The following is a 13,407-nucleotide window of genomic DNA, read 5'->3' as shown; positions in this document are numbered from 1 at the left end:
CAGTTACCGATGGCAAGGCCTTTCTTTTTCTTATACATTTTCATATTGCAGCTCTATATAGCTTTTATGTCTTCATTTTGAATCCAAGAAAGGAAAAAAAAGTCTTTGGATAGTGAGCAGGAGAGCCGATTTTACAAGTTTTATTACTTGGTTTAGTTATGGTTTTGGGTTTGTTACATCACCGGCGATAAACGCCTCCAAACTTGGTGATTAATTGCTGGTCATCAGTAAAACCGACAAGCACCCTCCCCCACCCCCCAAAAAATAAAAGGAATTTTTATTGGTTTATACTTCCATTAATTTACGGATGTCCTGTACAGATTTTTCAAGTAAAAGAGAAGGAGAATGTAAAATCGCTCTTAGAAGAGCTATTTTTATTTCATTAGTGATCTCATTGTTATTATTGAAGTCTTTTTGTGCAAAATTAATGTCTGATGCATTCTCAAAGGCAGTGCAAAAGCTTCTGTTTCTACAAAATGAGTAAAATGGTTTAGTAAGTAGGAGCATAGTGTATCGGTAAAATAATTTTGATTTTGATTTCTATAGTGAAGCTCCATTTCTAAAAGCAATGAACAGACTTTTATACACCACGCAGACTCTACTATATTACCTCACAAAATACAGACTGTGCTGTACTCCTCTGTACTATCTCTTTAAAATTTTAATACTGATCACCAAGCCCCATATACTATCAAGGAATAAAGGAAGTAAAGGTTATGTTAATTTTATTAACAGTTAAATTTTAAGTTCCTTTCCTGTCGATTCTTAACTTACTACTTCCAGTCAGAATGTAGTTTTAGAATCACGTCTGAATACATAATGAGGAAGCTCTGTATTTAACCACGAATTTCTTCCGTCTTAATGAGAGAGTTACCAGGTATTCCGTCTGCACGCGTCCGCGTTTTTAGGCTACTTTCTCGTAAGGTATTATTACGCCCGGCCGTACTTTAGACCCTTGATAGCTTCGCAGTCTATTGACGTTAAGGTGCCAACTCGGTTAGAATCTTGATAACTTCGGCTATATTTCTTTAGTTTAGATTAGTTTTGGTTTACTTCTTAGCCTCTTAAATTCAAACTCAAGTGTCGGCTTTGATTGTATACTCCAAAACGGATTTTTTTAAACTTTAGTTGGAATAATAAAGGGCTAGTTTACCCTTCTATCTTGTTGTTTTCTGTCACACGAACGCAAACGATTATTCGCTTATCAGTTCTTAAGATTCTTCACTTTCAGCAGTAACTCAACATTACACTGTGAGGAATCTCACAAGCAGAATCCATAATTCAGGCAAAAAGAGATCCATTTTCTGAGTTGCAAGGCATTATCCTGAACACATAAGTAATAAAACGAAAAAATAAAAAATAGGAAAAAGAAATCCTAAACTTAATAAAGCTTGAAAAGATAGACCAATAATTTTGGCATAATTTTTGGTTCTACTACCTTTGTACGAAGTAAAGGAAGTACGAGTATTGTAATCGCGAAAACTTTTGGATATCTTGTTTCAATTGGAATAACCATTTTGACTCCATTTGGACGATGTTTTTGTGGGACATCTGTACGTATGGATAGAATAAAGACCTCTTTTTCCCCAAACGGATTGTAAAATGGATTTAAAATGGATTCAGAAGCGATTACGTACTACAGACGTACAGACGTACGTACGTATGTATCTCTCCTAACTCAAAAATGAGTTGCCTCAGAACCTTGAAATTTTGTTGCTATAAACATGTAGATGTGCACTTTCTTTTTTAGTTATAATCGGCTGCACCAAAAGCATATAAATATTCGTATTATAGCATATAATATACCCATACCCGGGTCGGTGAGCTAGGAGTTTTTATGCTTATTTGTTGGTAAATTGTGCTTTTTTTGCTTTAAAGATGATTGAAATATATTGTAAAATATATTGATATTATTTTCTGGCCAGTGCCAATTTTTGATCACATGGCCGGCTTGTGCCGCCTATGAGGATCGGGATTGTGCCTTTTAAATGATAATGATAATGATATTGTAATTATGTTCCGGTTAAGGTTCTTATGCGTTTAGTTAATATGCATACATCACTTATATAATTACCAAAAATTTTAAAGTTGTTTAAGTGTTACTACGCCTGATGAAGCGGCCATTTGTTTACCTTTAAAACTCTTAGTAGAACTGTAAATTAAATAAGTTTCTACACAAACTTCAGTGTCTTTTTGCCGCCTGCAACCAAAAGTAAATTTTTGGTTGTGTGCACCGAAAAATCTGTCTTTCTGCCGGCTGGGCGAATTGCTTATTTTTGCGTAGAAACTATGATTTTAATTGTAAAAAAATTTTTATCTGTATTTGGTGTTTTATATTTTTGTGTATTTTATAATTTTTAAGGCAGATTATGCATTTTTGTCTTGCCGCGATGTGAGGACTGAGTTGAATGAATGAGAAATATCTCTAATGAGAAATATCTCTAATGAAATATCTCTAATGAAATTCGAGAAAATAAGTTTAAATGAAATGCTCCAAAAAATGCGTATAATTTTACGGAAGTCGTGTGTTGTCCACATCATTTTTGTATGTAAAATTACAAGAAATTCGTTATTCTGAGGAAAAAATAGAAAAGATGTTTAAATAAATAAACAAAAAAATACATGTATATATATATATATATATATAAGGGATACTCTTTTATATATCTCAATAAATTGTTTTATCAATGATACCAGTTAAAGTCTAGAACTTTACATTGATAAATCTTTGAAATAATTTCTCTTCTTTCTTTTTTTTTTTTTTTTTTTTTTTGTTTCCTTTGTTGAGGATGCTTTTGCTTGATTTCTAACGCTTTTTTCTTCTTTTAGATAAAGCTTCAGCAAGAAGGGAACTTCGCATTCCCCTTCCGGTCTACACTAAAGTTCAAGGTGAGTATTATTTTAAAAGCAGGTTAAAAATAAAGTTAAGTTATTTAACTTTATTAAATAAATAAAGTTAAATAACTTAACTTTATTTTTATTTATTTAATTAATTAATAATATTGATTAAAATAAAGTTATTTATTAGTATGTTCTTTAAAGAACATATTAATAAATAACTTGCTTAATTACGGATAACTTTGCTTGAAATACCTATATAAATCAATAAATGAAATCTAAACAGTAAAATGTTATGAATCGAATTTAACACCATTGTTTTTCAGTGGAGTGGAAACAAGTAATATCTTAGGTTGGAGATTAAACTAAGCCTGTAAGCATTAAATAGTTTTATCAAGCAATATCGCTTCAAACATAACAAAAAGTTTTAATCTGTACTTTATTTACAGACCACAGAAAACGTAAAGATCACAAATATTTTAGAATTTTCATAAAAGAATGTAAACATAAGCTATTGTAAAACAGCTGTTTCAAGTTCTGAAATGGATAGCTTTCCCAAATAAAGGGGTTGATCGATTAATTGATTATTACAAAGAACGCGAGTATAAAGGAGGTGAAATTTGCTAAGCATTTCTTTATCGTTTATAATACACTTTGAAAAATATTCATTAATTGCATGATTCGTTTGCTATTTTATTTTAAAATTAAAACTCGAATGTTCTTAACTGAATAACTCACACAGTAGGAATAATAAAATTCATGATATAGCTTCCGGTCACTTTTCGCATTTCATTCTTATAATTTTAAATATAGTTATAAATGTTTTACCAGGGGCGTCATCTTAGGGCATGCGACTGCATGCGGCACATGCCTATAAGTTTGAAATGACAAAAAAGGGAATTATTATTTTTAACTCAATCGAGTAATAAAATCCTTACTTATTAGTTTATACGGCTTTGCATTGGATAATCGATTTTATTTAGAATCAGAAATTTAAAACAAAATGAACTGCGCACTTTCGTGTCTTCTCTAATTTTGCCTTTGCATACTGTGTGAACACTAGCATCATTAATGAAGTATTGTAATATACAAAGACAAAGGAAAAGCCTTTTTCCTTCTTTTTTTCCTCCTACAACATGAAAGCGTATTTGAATCTTCCCTAAATGCGTAGGCCCAATTTTCCCAGGAGGACTATTAATTTCGTTTTGGCATTTTGCGTTGATTCATTATAAAGGGCAAATCATTTTTTAAATTGTTTCCACCAGATATTAGAGCCCTGTATTATATTTAAAGAAATTAAATAATGAAGAATCTACATAAATGTACTCATTTTTTCGTATTGTGATAAAACAACAGTACCTGGAGCCATCAAATTTTGAGTAACATACGTCTCCACTCTATGGGCATCTGGAAGCCCAAATTTGGAATTTGTTTATTATTTATTTCATATTTTATAAAGCATTTATGAGTTTTTATTAAGAAACTCAAAGGTTTCAAAGCGAGTAATGGCAACACAGTTCGTAAAAAAAGCATTTTTATCTCCAGCGCGCGAGACTGTGAATCGGAAATTCTAAAGATATGCTCTTTTAAACTATTGTGCGATATTGTTGCTGAATTTAATTTTAAAGTTTTTAAGTGCGAAGAACTATAACTTAAGTGCGATTTTATTTAATAGATAAAGGTGGCGTAATATAAAATCTGAAAACTTTCAGATTTAAAAAAATATTTATTTTTTTTTTAATTTAAAGCATGACTAAAATGAAATAGACGGGTTTCTGAAAGGCTTTATTCTCCCGATAGTTAGACGTTGGTCGTTCTCTAAAAAATAAAAAAAAGATGATTTAAAGATGATAAAACATAAAGTGAATGTGCATATAAAGGTCAAGACACTGTATGTAATAAATTTACTGAAAATATATAAACTTATAAAAACATATTAAATAACGTAAAAAATACATAAGCTTAACGCAATAAATAAAACTGGAAATAAATTTATTCCATGTATTCGTAACATGATGAGTGAAATTTGTAAGATTGACTAGCTGATTTTGCTAATATCGGTATTACGTGTACCACTGTTCAAATTTTAACCATAGTTAAAATAAAATTTTGTCAATAAGTAATATAATTCATTTTCGGATTACACTTCGAAATATATTGTAGTGCGATCTGCATAAACAAAGCAAAACTGAATTATGGTTTAACAACATTTTTATACGTAAATTCCGTATTCATCTTTCAAAAACATTAAATTCTGATTTTCATTCATTAATATAATTTTCGGATTATCTGGTATTCCGCAGCATGCCTTTTACAGAAATTCAGGATATGCCCCTGATTTTACCATAATTTAGCGTATATTTCATTTTTATTGTAAATAAATTATTAATCTTAGTAAGAATTTCTAAAACTGCAAAATGATTATTTTCTTAAAGTAGGCATGCAGTTCTGAGTTCATTATTTTCCACGAAAATGTCGACGTAGGCAACACTAGCTAAATATTGATAGTTCTAAATTCCTTTATAACTGAAACTGTTTTATTCCATTATTATATCAATCATTTTATCTTTATTAATATTGTGCTTTTTTCACATCCAACCATTCATTTTCTAGATTGATATTCACAATCAGATTTATTTATATAATTTAAAAAATTTAGTATATGTATACAATTAATTTTCAAACAGGTAATCCCCGATTTGCAGCTGTCCTGTAAATACGTAGTAATTTGTAAACATCGCTTTCAATTTATGATAGAAAAATCTACTATACACCTAACATTCATCTTCCCAATCTAACATAACGAATAATTTAACTATCGCTATTTTAGCTTAGCTTAAATATGTTCAGGAGACTTGCGTTAGCCTACAGTTGGACACAATATAACAATACACCTATTTCAAAATATGTAAAAATTTTGAATATCGTATTTATTCGCTTAGCTAAAATTCAAAGGTACATATTTACGAGCATTCCTATAAATGCTCACATTGAAAATATATTGCATCAAAAGAATGTTCAAAATATGAAGCTTAAATTATTGTTAGTCATCGTAGATACTACAGTTAACAATATTATCGTTTTCTCTTCTTATGGATGATGCTCGAGAATAACTGGCTTCTCTGGAGTACTGAGTTCTCTGGAGTAGCGGTACTTCTTGATAATTTACAAAACATGTCGTTATTCAGAAAGATAAACTGCATACCGTAATCGGTCTGTTCATTTTATAATGTACTTTTCTTTCTAGCAAGCAGTAGTATATTGCATTTGCACACTAGCGCCTTTCTTGACATGCGAAGTGCTGTGTTATTACTTATTGCCTGTCAGTAAATGAAAATTCAAAATTCGAATTAAGATTTATATTAAATATATTAAAACGTCCTTACGTAGAACCATCCTAAACCAGAAATTATAAGCAGTTAAATAATTCAATTTTCTGTTTTCTTTCAAAATTTACCTAAAGTCTTCCTTTTAACGACTTTCACCAGCATTTACAAATTTTATAAAATATATTTTTATTTAAACATTTAAATTTAGTATATATATTTCCATTATACTGCGCTGTTTGTAATTATTTCTTTCCTTTTTCCCTCTGACAAAAAAAGGTGGATTTGTACCACCAGAGTTAACATCGCTGGATAAAGTTTACTGGTGGAACAAACGCTTCAGTGACTTTGACAGTTTATCTCTAGATGATCTTCCATATGTTGAAAATAATGACGAAGATAATGATATCATCACAGGTATGTTTTTTCTTTTGGGATCTGTACAACAAAATCATCACAGTATTAACTATCTGAATGCTAAGTAACGTTTAACAAGCCACATTTACCTGGCTGAATGCCAAGTATAAATTTAACACGGCCCTGTCCATGGTTAGTCAGGATTCGCCATGTTGAATTTACATTGGACGCTTAGATCAGGACCCAAACCCATGGTTAGCTGCAGATCCTCATAGATATTCATATGACGAGGTATGAAACTAGAATCATTAACTGCTGTTGAATGCATAGTGCAACTCTAAGTAATGATCTATCTATATATGATCATATCCCATCTGGTTATTCAAAAAATTTTTGAATTTCTTTCTTTCCTACAAATGCCAAATTTATCGAGATAAAGAAAATTATTAGTCCAAAGGGTCTTTGTCCCTGAAGGACTAATGTTTTCGTTTTGCGGTTTTGCATTGTTCACTATATATGTCCGTTTCACTTTTCAAACTATTGCCGCCAAATGTTAGAGTACTGCAATTTGAAAAAAATTAAATAATGAAAAATCTGCATAAAATGTATGTATGTTTCTCGCATAGTGATAAAGTAACGGTACATAGAGCCATTGAATTTTGAATGCGAATATGCGTAATCCTACTGCGAATATGGGCATGTAGAAGCCCAAATTGGAAATTTAGAATTTGTTTTATTATCGATTTCATATTTTGTAAAACGTTAAGGAATTTTGATTAACAAACTCAAGGATTTCAAAGCGAGCAATTGCAACGTTGTACAGAAAAAACATTTTTATCTCCAGCGCGCGAGACTCTGTATCGGAAATTCTAAAAATATGCTCAATTTAAAACTATATTGTGATATTGCTCTTGAACTGAAATTTTTGGTTTAAGTTCGAAGAACGTGATATTTAATAAATAAAGTTAACAGACAAAATCTTAAAAAACGCCCCTTTGGACGTAATTTAAAATCTGAGCCCTTTCAGATTTCCTTTTACACTGTTATTTTTTTAGTTTTAAAACTTTCTAATTTTTTAACATTGCAAAGATTATGCTCTCATGTCCAGGAAAAGTAAAATTTGTTTCTCACTTGTGGGAAATATTTGCTAAGAACCTCGGGTGTTAACCCTATAAAGAAAATGCACATTACATCCTGAATCGAAAATTCATAACATTTTTTCTTTGTATGTAAATCATTTATGTTTTGCAAGATGAATTTTGTGTGGCAGTAGGTGTAATTTTTCTTGTGTCGCTGCTATAGTGTTACCTATCACTTATATTTATTTACTTCTTCCAATGTTTTCATACAAAAATTAAATGAATATACGTAATCACATTTGGAATGAAAACAAAGCCTATGGAAGTTGGCGGAAGAAATTTACATTTCAGTTATTTAAAAATACATAGATTTTTTAAATTTGTGTTTTATATGTTATCAACTAAACATAAGGATGTTCTTAATATAATTTGTATCATCATTATATGTTCCAAATGTTCATTTTAGATGCTTTTTCCCTTTGCTTATGTTTGTTATCAACTAAATTGTTTAGGGGTGGTTTCTTTTAAACAGAAAAATCACTGCTGAAAATAATATGTCACTATCTGGAGAAAAGGATCTCCTAAACGACGAAGGCAATTTCTGGAGAAAACACTACTAAATAAAAATCTTTTAAGTAGCTGTCATTTGCTAGTTTTTATAAAAGGGCAAAAGTGATAGTAATTGGAACTTTGTCACTTTAATATACTTACTCAGCTTGCATTCACTTTGAGGATGCCGAAATTTTACAGGAGCAATAAAAATACGCTTTAATAAAAGTATATTGCTTGTCAAAGACTTAAATTGATTTTTTTTTCTGTACGGTTGTAAAATGGTAAAATAAATAAATAAATAAATAAATAAAGCCTTTTTACCGGATGACGATTTTTGCTCAAAAACTTAGCCTTAATATGTGTCATTTGGTTAAGGGGAAGAGAAAAATAGTTGAAGACGAAAAACGGTTTCTGCATATAATATGAAGCCTTTGAGTGCCTTTATTTATTATTAACATTTCTTGTATTTTTTACCATCAACATCAGCGATAATTTTTTTTAATTTTAATCCAAAACTTAACGTGTTCGTTGCCCTTTACTAAATTTCTTAATGATAAAATCCTTCTAGATAACACATGATTTTAAAACCTTCGAATGCAATTAGAACAGTTAACTTAGAATACAATTAGTGGAATGTTCAAATTAACGACCCAAAATAACTAAATGAAAAATATAATTATACTCTTCATATCTGCGTATTGTAGAGCCATTGTAGAGCATGTTATACACTAAAGCAAATAAAGATAATCTGAATTTCAGATATTTTCTATTTTCCTATTCATTGGCACTTTACCGTCAATGCGGCTGACACCTTACCCGCAATTAAAAACCTGAGCTCATTAGTAGAAAAGATTTATTCGAATCCCGATTAGATAATGTAACTATGCCAATGAAAATACCAAAGGAGCAATAATTAATGCCATGCAAACTTAATTTTAATATACGCAGTGATACATCAATAAAATGTGCAAGCGCACATGTATAAGATAGACATAGGAAGATCAAGCAAAGGCGATGCAACAGCGCAGCGACGTGAAACCTGATTACACAACAAAATGGTCCTGCTTCAGTTTATTGGTGCAGTACTTCTGAGTTGCAATTAATGTTGCTGGCCAATGTGTATAATTGTCCTTATGTGGGAACTGTGTGATAGTTAAATGTGCTACCAAAATTCTAATCTGTGTGAATGTATTAAATACATTCATACAGATTCATTCAATTTTGATATAAAAATAATTATTCTAGTACTCTCTTTCACCACGAAAGAATATAAATAAAACTAAGTAATATTACAAGCTCATTCTCACTGCAAAATATTAAAGATATTTTATTTGTAATTACATGCTGCAGATTTAAACATTTCCTGACTTATACGAAACATATATTCTATGTATTAGAATCTTTTAAATAAAAAATTTATTTCTTCCTTTTTTTCTGAAATAAAGTAAGTATAGGAATATAGAAAAATATGAAGGCTATACACATATGAGTAGATTATATTAGTGCATATTGCCTCCTGATTGTTATGTGCCCCATCAGTGGCCGAGTGATTAAGACCACTGAATACTGGTAGTTCGAGTTCAGATGTGGCATTTATGTTTAAATTTTGCTAATGAAAATATTATTTTAATTTACTTCTTTCCTTCCCGATTCTTTTTGCCACGAAGTTTGCTTATTCCAGATTTTCTATAGATTTAAAAGGCAAGCAGTTTTACTCTATAGTTTAGAAATCTAAGAATAAAAGTGTGAAAGTTTTGCCTGCGTTCCACCGCCCTGCCGCTTGAAGAAAACAGTCTGCTGGAGATACTAATGCTGGTCTTGCTGGGAATACTTTAGACTGAGGTTAGATTGTGTTTCGTAAGTGTGTGTTTGGAATTATGTCACTGTCTAGACAATCTTGCAGTCTCTAACCAAATTAGATTTAAATTGTTGCATTTATATCCTTTCTGAAAGGAAGCTTTGAATTTTTAGCCAGGTCCAGGTTGGTTAATAAATTTGTGTGTATACATACAAGGTGATCGTTATTAAACCTAGCATATTCAGAGCGCTCTATAGCTGTAACACGAATGCGGATTGATTCGTAAATTTGTAGCGAGACAATTCAAAGGAGGCACTGAAAGATTCTGGGAAAAAAATTTAAAACATTTTCTATAGGAGGTGCATTGCATCAAAATGCAAACATTTTACAAATTCCAATACAAGCATCATATTATTTGTTACAGACTATTCATCAATTTAAAGCATACCATTCAAGGTGTATCCCCTCATTAAGGTTTAAAATGCATGGGCAATCAAAAGGGTATTCAAGAGCTGATCGCCAGTGATCTTTCGCCCATGTAACTGCATGCCGTCCTTCAGGTCAGTATAAGTTTCAAGATTCCTCCGATAAACCACGCTTTTTAAACGGCCCATAAGAAAAAATCACACGGAGTGAGATCAAAGGAACGGCCAGCTAAGGAGCGGGAAATGAACGGCTAATCACCATGTCATCTTAAAATGTTGCCGCAAAAACCTCTGCACAAAGAGTCCAATATGTGGAGAGGCATCCTCCTGCATAAAAGTGGTAGATATCTCGCATTTTCGCTGCCTAATTTGACGTAAGACGAAACTAGTGGGCATGTTACAAGGCTGTTATCGTAATTTTCTTCGAAGAAGAATCGCCCAAGGATAAATTGGGAAGAGAACCCACACCAGACGGTAACTTTAGGCGATTCAAGTTGCGTGGAAGGCACGTGGATTTTTCATGGACCAAATTCGACAGTTCTAGATGTTCATTATTCCATTGAGATAAAAAGTGCCTCGTCACTCCAGAAGATGTTCCACGGTCACGAATTATTATAATATTATAAGATAACATTTGAGCAGTTTATAGGAGTTCATTCCGGTAAGAAAAGTCACTGCAAAAGATAAGTGACAGTCTGTGTCGGTAATAAGCAGCTACTGGTTGTGGTTGATCTTAAACAACACCTTCCACACTGCTTCACTTGTCTAAAGTTGCCGTCTGATATGGGTTCATTTCCTAATTTATCCTTGGACCATTTTCTTCGAAGAAAATTATGGTAACAGCTTTGTAACACAGTCAACAGTTTCGTCTTACATTAGCTTTAAACGGGAAAAAATGCACTGTTTTTCTCAGTATATTCCACACTGTTACTTATGATGTGTTTAATTTTAGTGACACACTGTGCGTGTCCTACTGACGTTACGAGCACCTGTCAGTTATTGCTCGACAATGGCCATTGCTACCTACCTTGTGGAAACAGTGGTCCTCGGCGCAACTTCCGGCTTCGAAATTCCAGAAGAGCTGCTACAACATTTTACTGGTTTTCGTACAGTTTCAAAGCGATATTTTTCGAAAAACAGTTTCGTAAAACACTTCGTGAAACAGTTTAGATTAACGCTCGTTGTGGCAAGCTGACAGTTATTGTATGAATGCTTCTCATTCCATCTCGAAAATGTTAAAATAGCTTATTCTACGTCTTTTCAAGTCTTTTATCTATAATGCTCCCTTCAGAAGATATATTTTGAACTTTTTTCGAAATCTTTCAGCGCCTCCTTTGAATTGCCTACCTATAAATTCGAAACAACCCACATTTTAGTTACAGCTACAAAGTGCTCTGAATAGCCACGTTTTAGATCGCCTTGCATTTTAATTAAAGCACTCGCAAGTAGCGATGTAGAATAAACTTAAAAGTGTTTTAATTCTATATATGTCCGTTCTAGTGGTGATAACTCTCCTCACATAACAGATGTAAGACTTTATTGATATAGCTAAGTTATTTGGTACCCACAACACATGTACAAGTTAACCTAATCTAACCCGATTGGTATGGTAAACACTGAAAATTGTTCCTAGCCGAAGGACTTAAGTTTGAATCTTCAGTAAGGCTTGGTGGCCGTTTATCGTTATATAATAGGATCATTTAAGCGTCCCATGAGATTTAATGGAGGTTCACTGCTATTCCGTTAAGCCTACTTGTACCAGATTAGATATATATTGCGCATGCTTTCATATTACAAAAAGTTAACATATGAGTAGTTTATAGGAAGCAAAAAAATACTAAATTATTAAATTTTCTCCGGTGCCTATAATAAAGTTCATACAAATAAAATTAAAATCTTTTTGACATTTAAATTAGGAAAAATTTCTTAATTTTAATTTTTTTTCAGAGCAAAATAATTTAGTTATGATTTTATTATTTGAAAATGAAAAATATGTCTTTTCTTTTTATATTTTCATAATAACTGCTCTAAAACACAAAGCGTTAATATTTTTTACCACTTTCATTAGCATATTGATATCTTTTTAAACCTAACAAATTTTCTGTAAATGGTGCTTCTGCTATAAAGATGCTGTTAGAATTAAGACCTGTAAATTATAAATTTAGATTTCGGATTTAAAATTGCAAAAAATTAAAAAGGTCAATTTTTTTCAATCACGGGTACTCGTGATTACCGATAAGGAATTAGAGACCTTACTTTTACCAATAATTTACTCATAATTTTTGTTTCGCACAATGCAGTGCATTTCACTCATAATGCAATGAATTTCAGCGTTACGTTAGCGATATGTAAATTAACATTCCCAAAGCAAAATATTTCAGTATGGCGTTTTAATCAGCTGTAAAGGAATATTGTATCAGAAAAGTATGCAATTCATTGCAGATAAAATTTATATCAAATTTTAAATATATGAGAGTTTGAGTAAACATAACGTTTTTTGAAACTCTGTTCCTTTTTACCACAAATTATTACAACTCTAGTTTATAAAAATATTTATTCTATGTTTGATAATGATAGTCATATTATAATTCAAATAATTTCCTTTCTTTTTAAAATTCTGAAACAGGAAAACTGAACTCTTTTTTGTTATAATACTTTCTTCCTTTTCAGTTGCTTAAAATTCCAAATATTGCAAATTTTACTGAATTTGAAATATAACCTAACAGAAAATAAAAGTCTTCCTTATTGTGGAACTATCTTCTACTATCAAACATCCTATGTAATATTAAAATTAAAGGTACTTCCTTGTGCCTGAATTTTTTTTTATATCCAGAAATTGAAAGCCGTATAATTTAAGAGATAATCCTTAGAAAAGAATTCTAATTATTATCCTACTAAAACAGAAAACTGATTCCTTTCAGTTTCAATCAAATGTATTATTTTTAACCATACCTTTAAAAACTAAATAAAACATAAAGGAACTAAAATCTTTTAATAAATGGAAAGTCTCCATTAAAATATTTTAATATGGA

The 13,407-nt window shown here is 31.2% G+C and overlaps 1 protein-coding gene across 1 annotated transcript in view; it reads left to right on the top strand.

Annotated features, from left to right (window-relative positions):
• Positions 1–13,407, top strand: part of LOC118195834 (uncharacterized) — a 139,939-nt gene that overhangs the window by 104,219 nt on the left and 22,313 nt on the right. Inside the window, exons 3-4 of the mRNA XM_035367167.2 lie at positions 2,830–2,889; positions 6,444–6,581. Of these exons, the coding sequence (XP_035223058.1) occupies positions 2,830–2,889; positions 6,444–6,581 (198 nt within the window). The remainder of the gene's footprint in view (positions 1–2,829; positions 2,890–6,443; positions 6,582–13,407) is intronic.

Source organism: Stegodyphus dumicola, chromosome 2, assembly GCF_044657685.1.
Source record: "Stegodyphus dumicola isolate Sdum_Otavi_A_Nest chromosome 2, ASM4465768v1".
Lineage (NCBI taxonomy): Eukaryota > Metazoa > Arthropoda > Arachnida > Araneae > Eresidae > Stegodyphus > Stegodyphus dumicola.
This window is presented reverse-complemented; position numbering and strand designations above follow the sequence as displayed.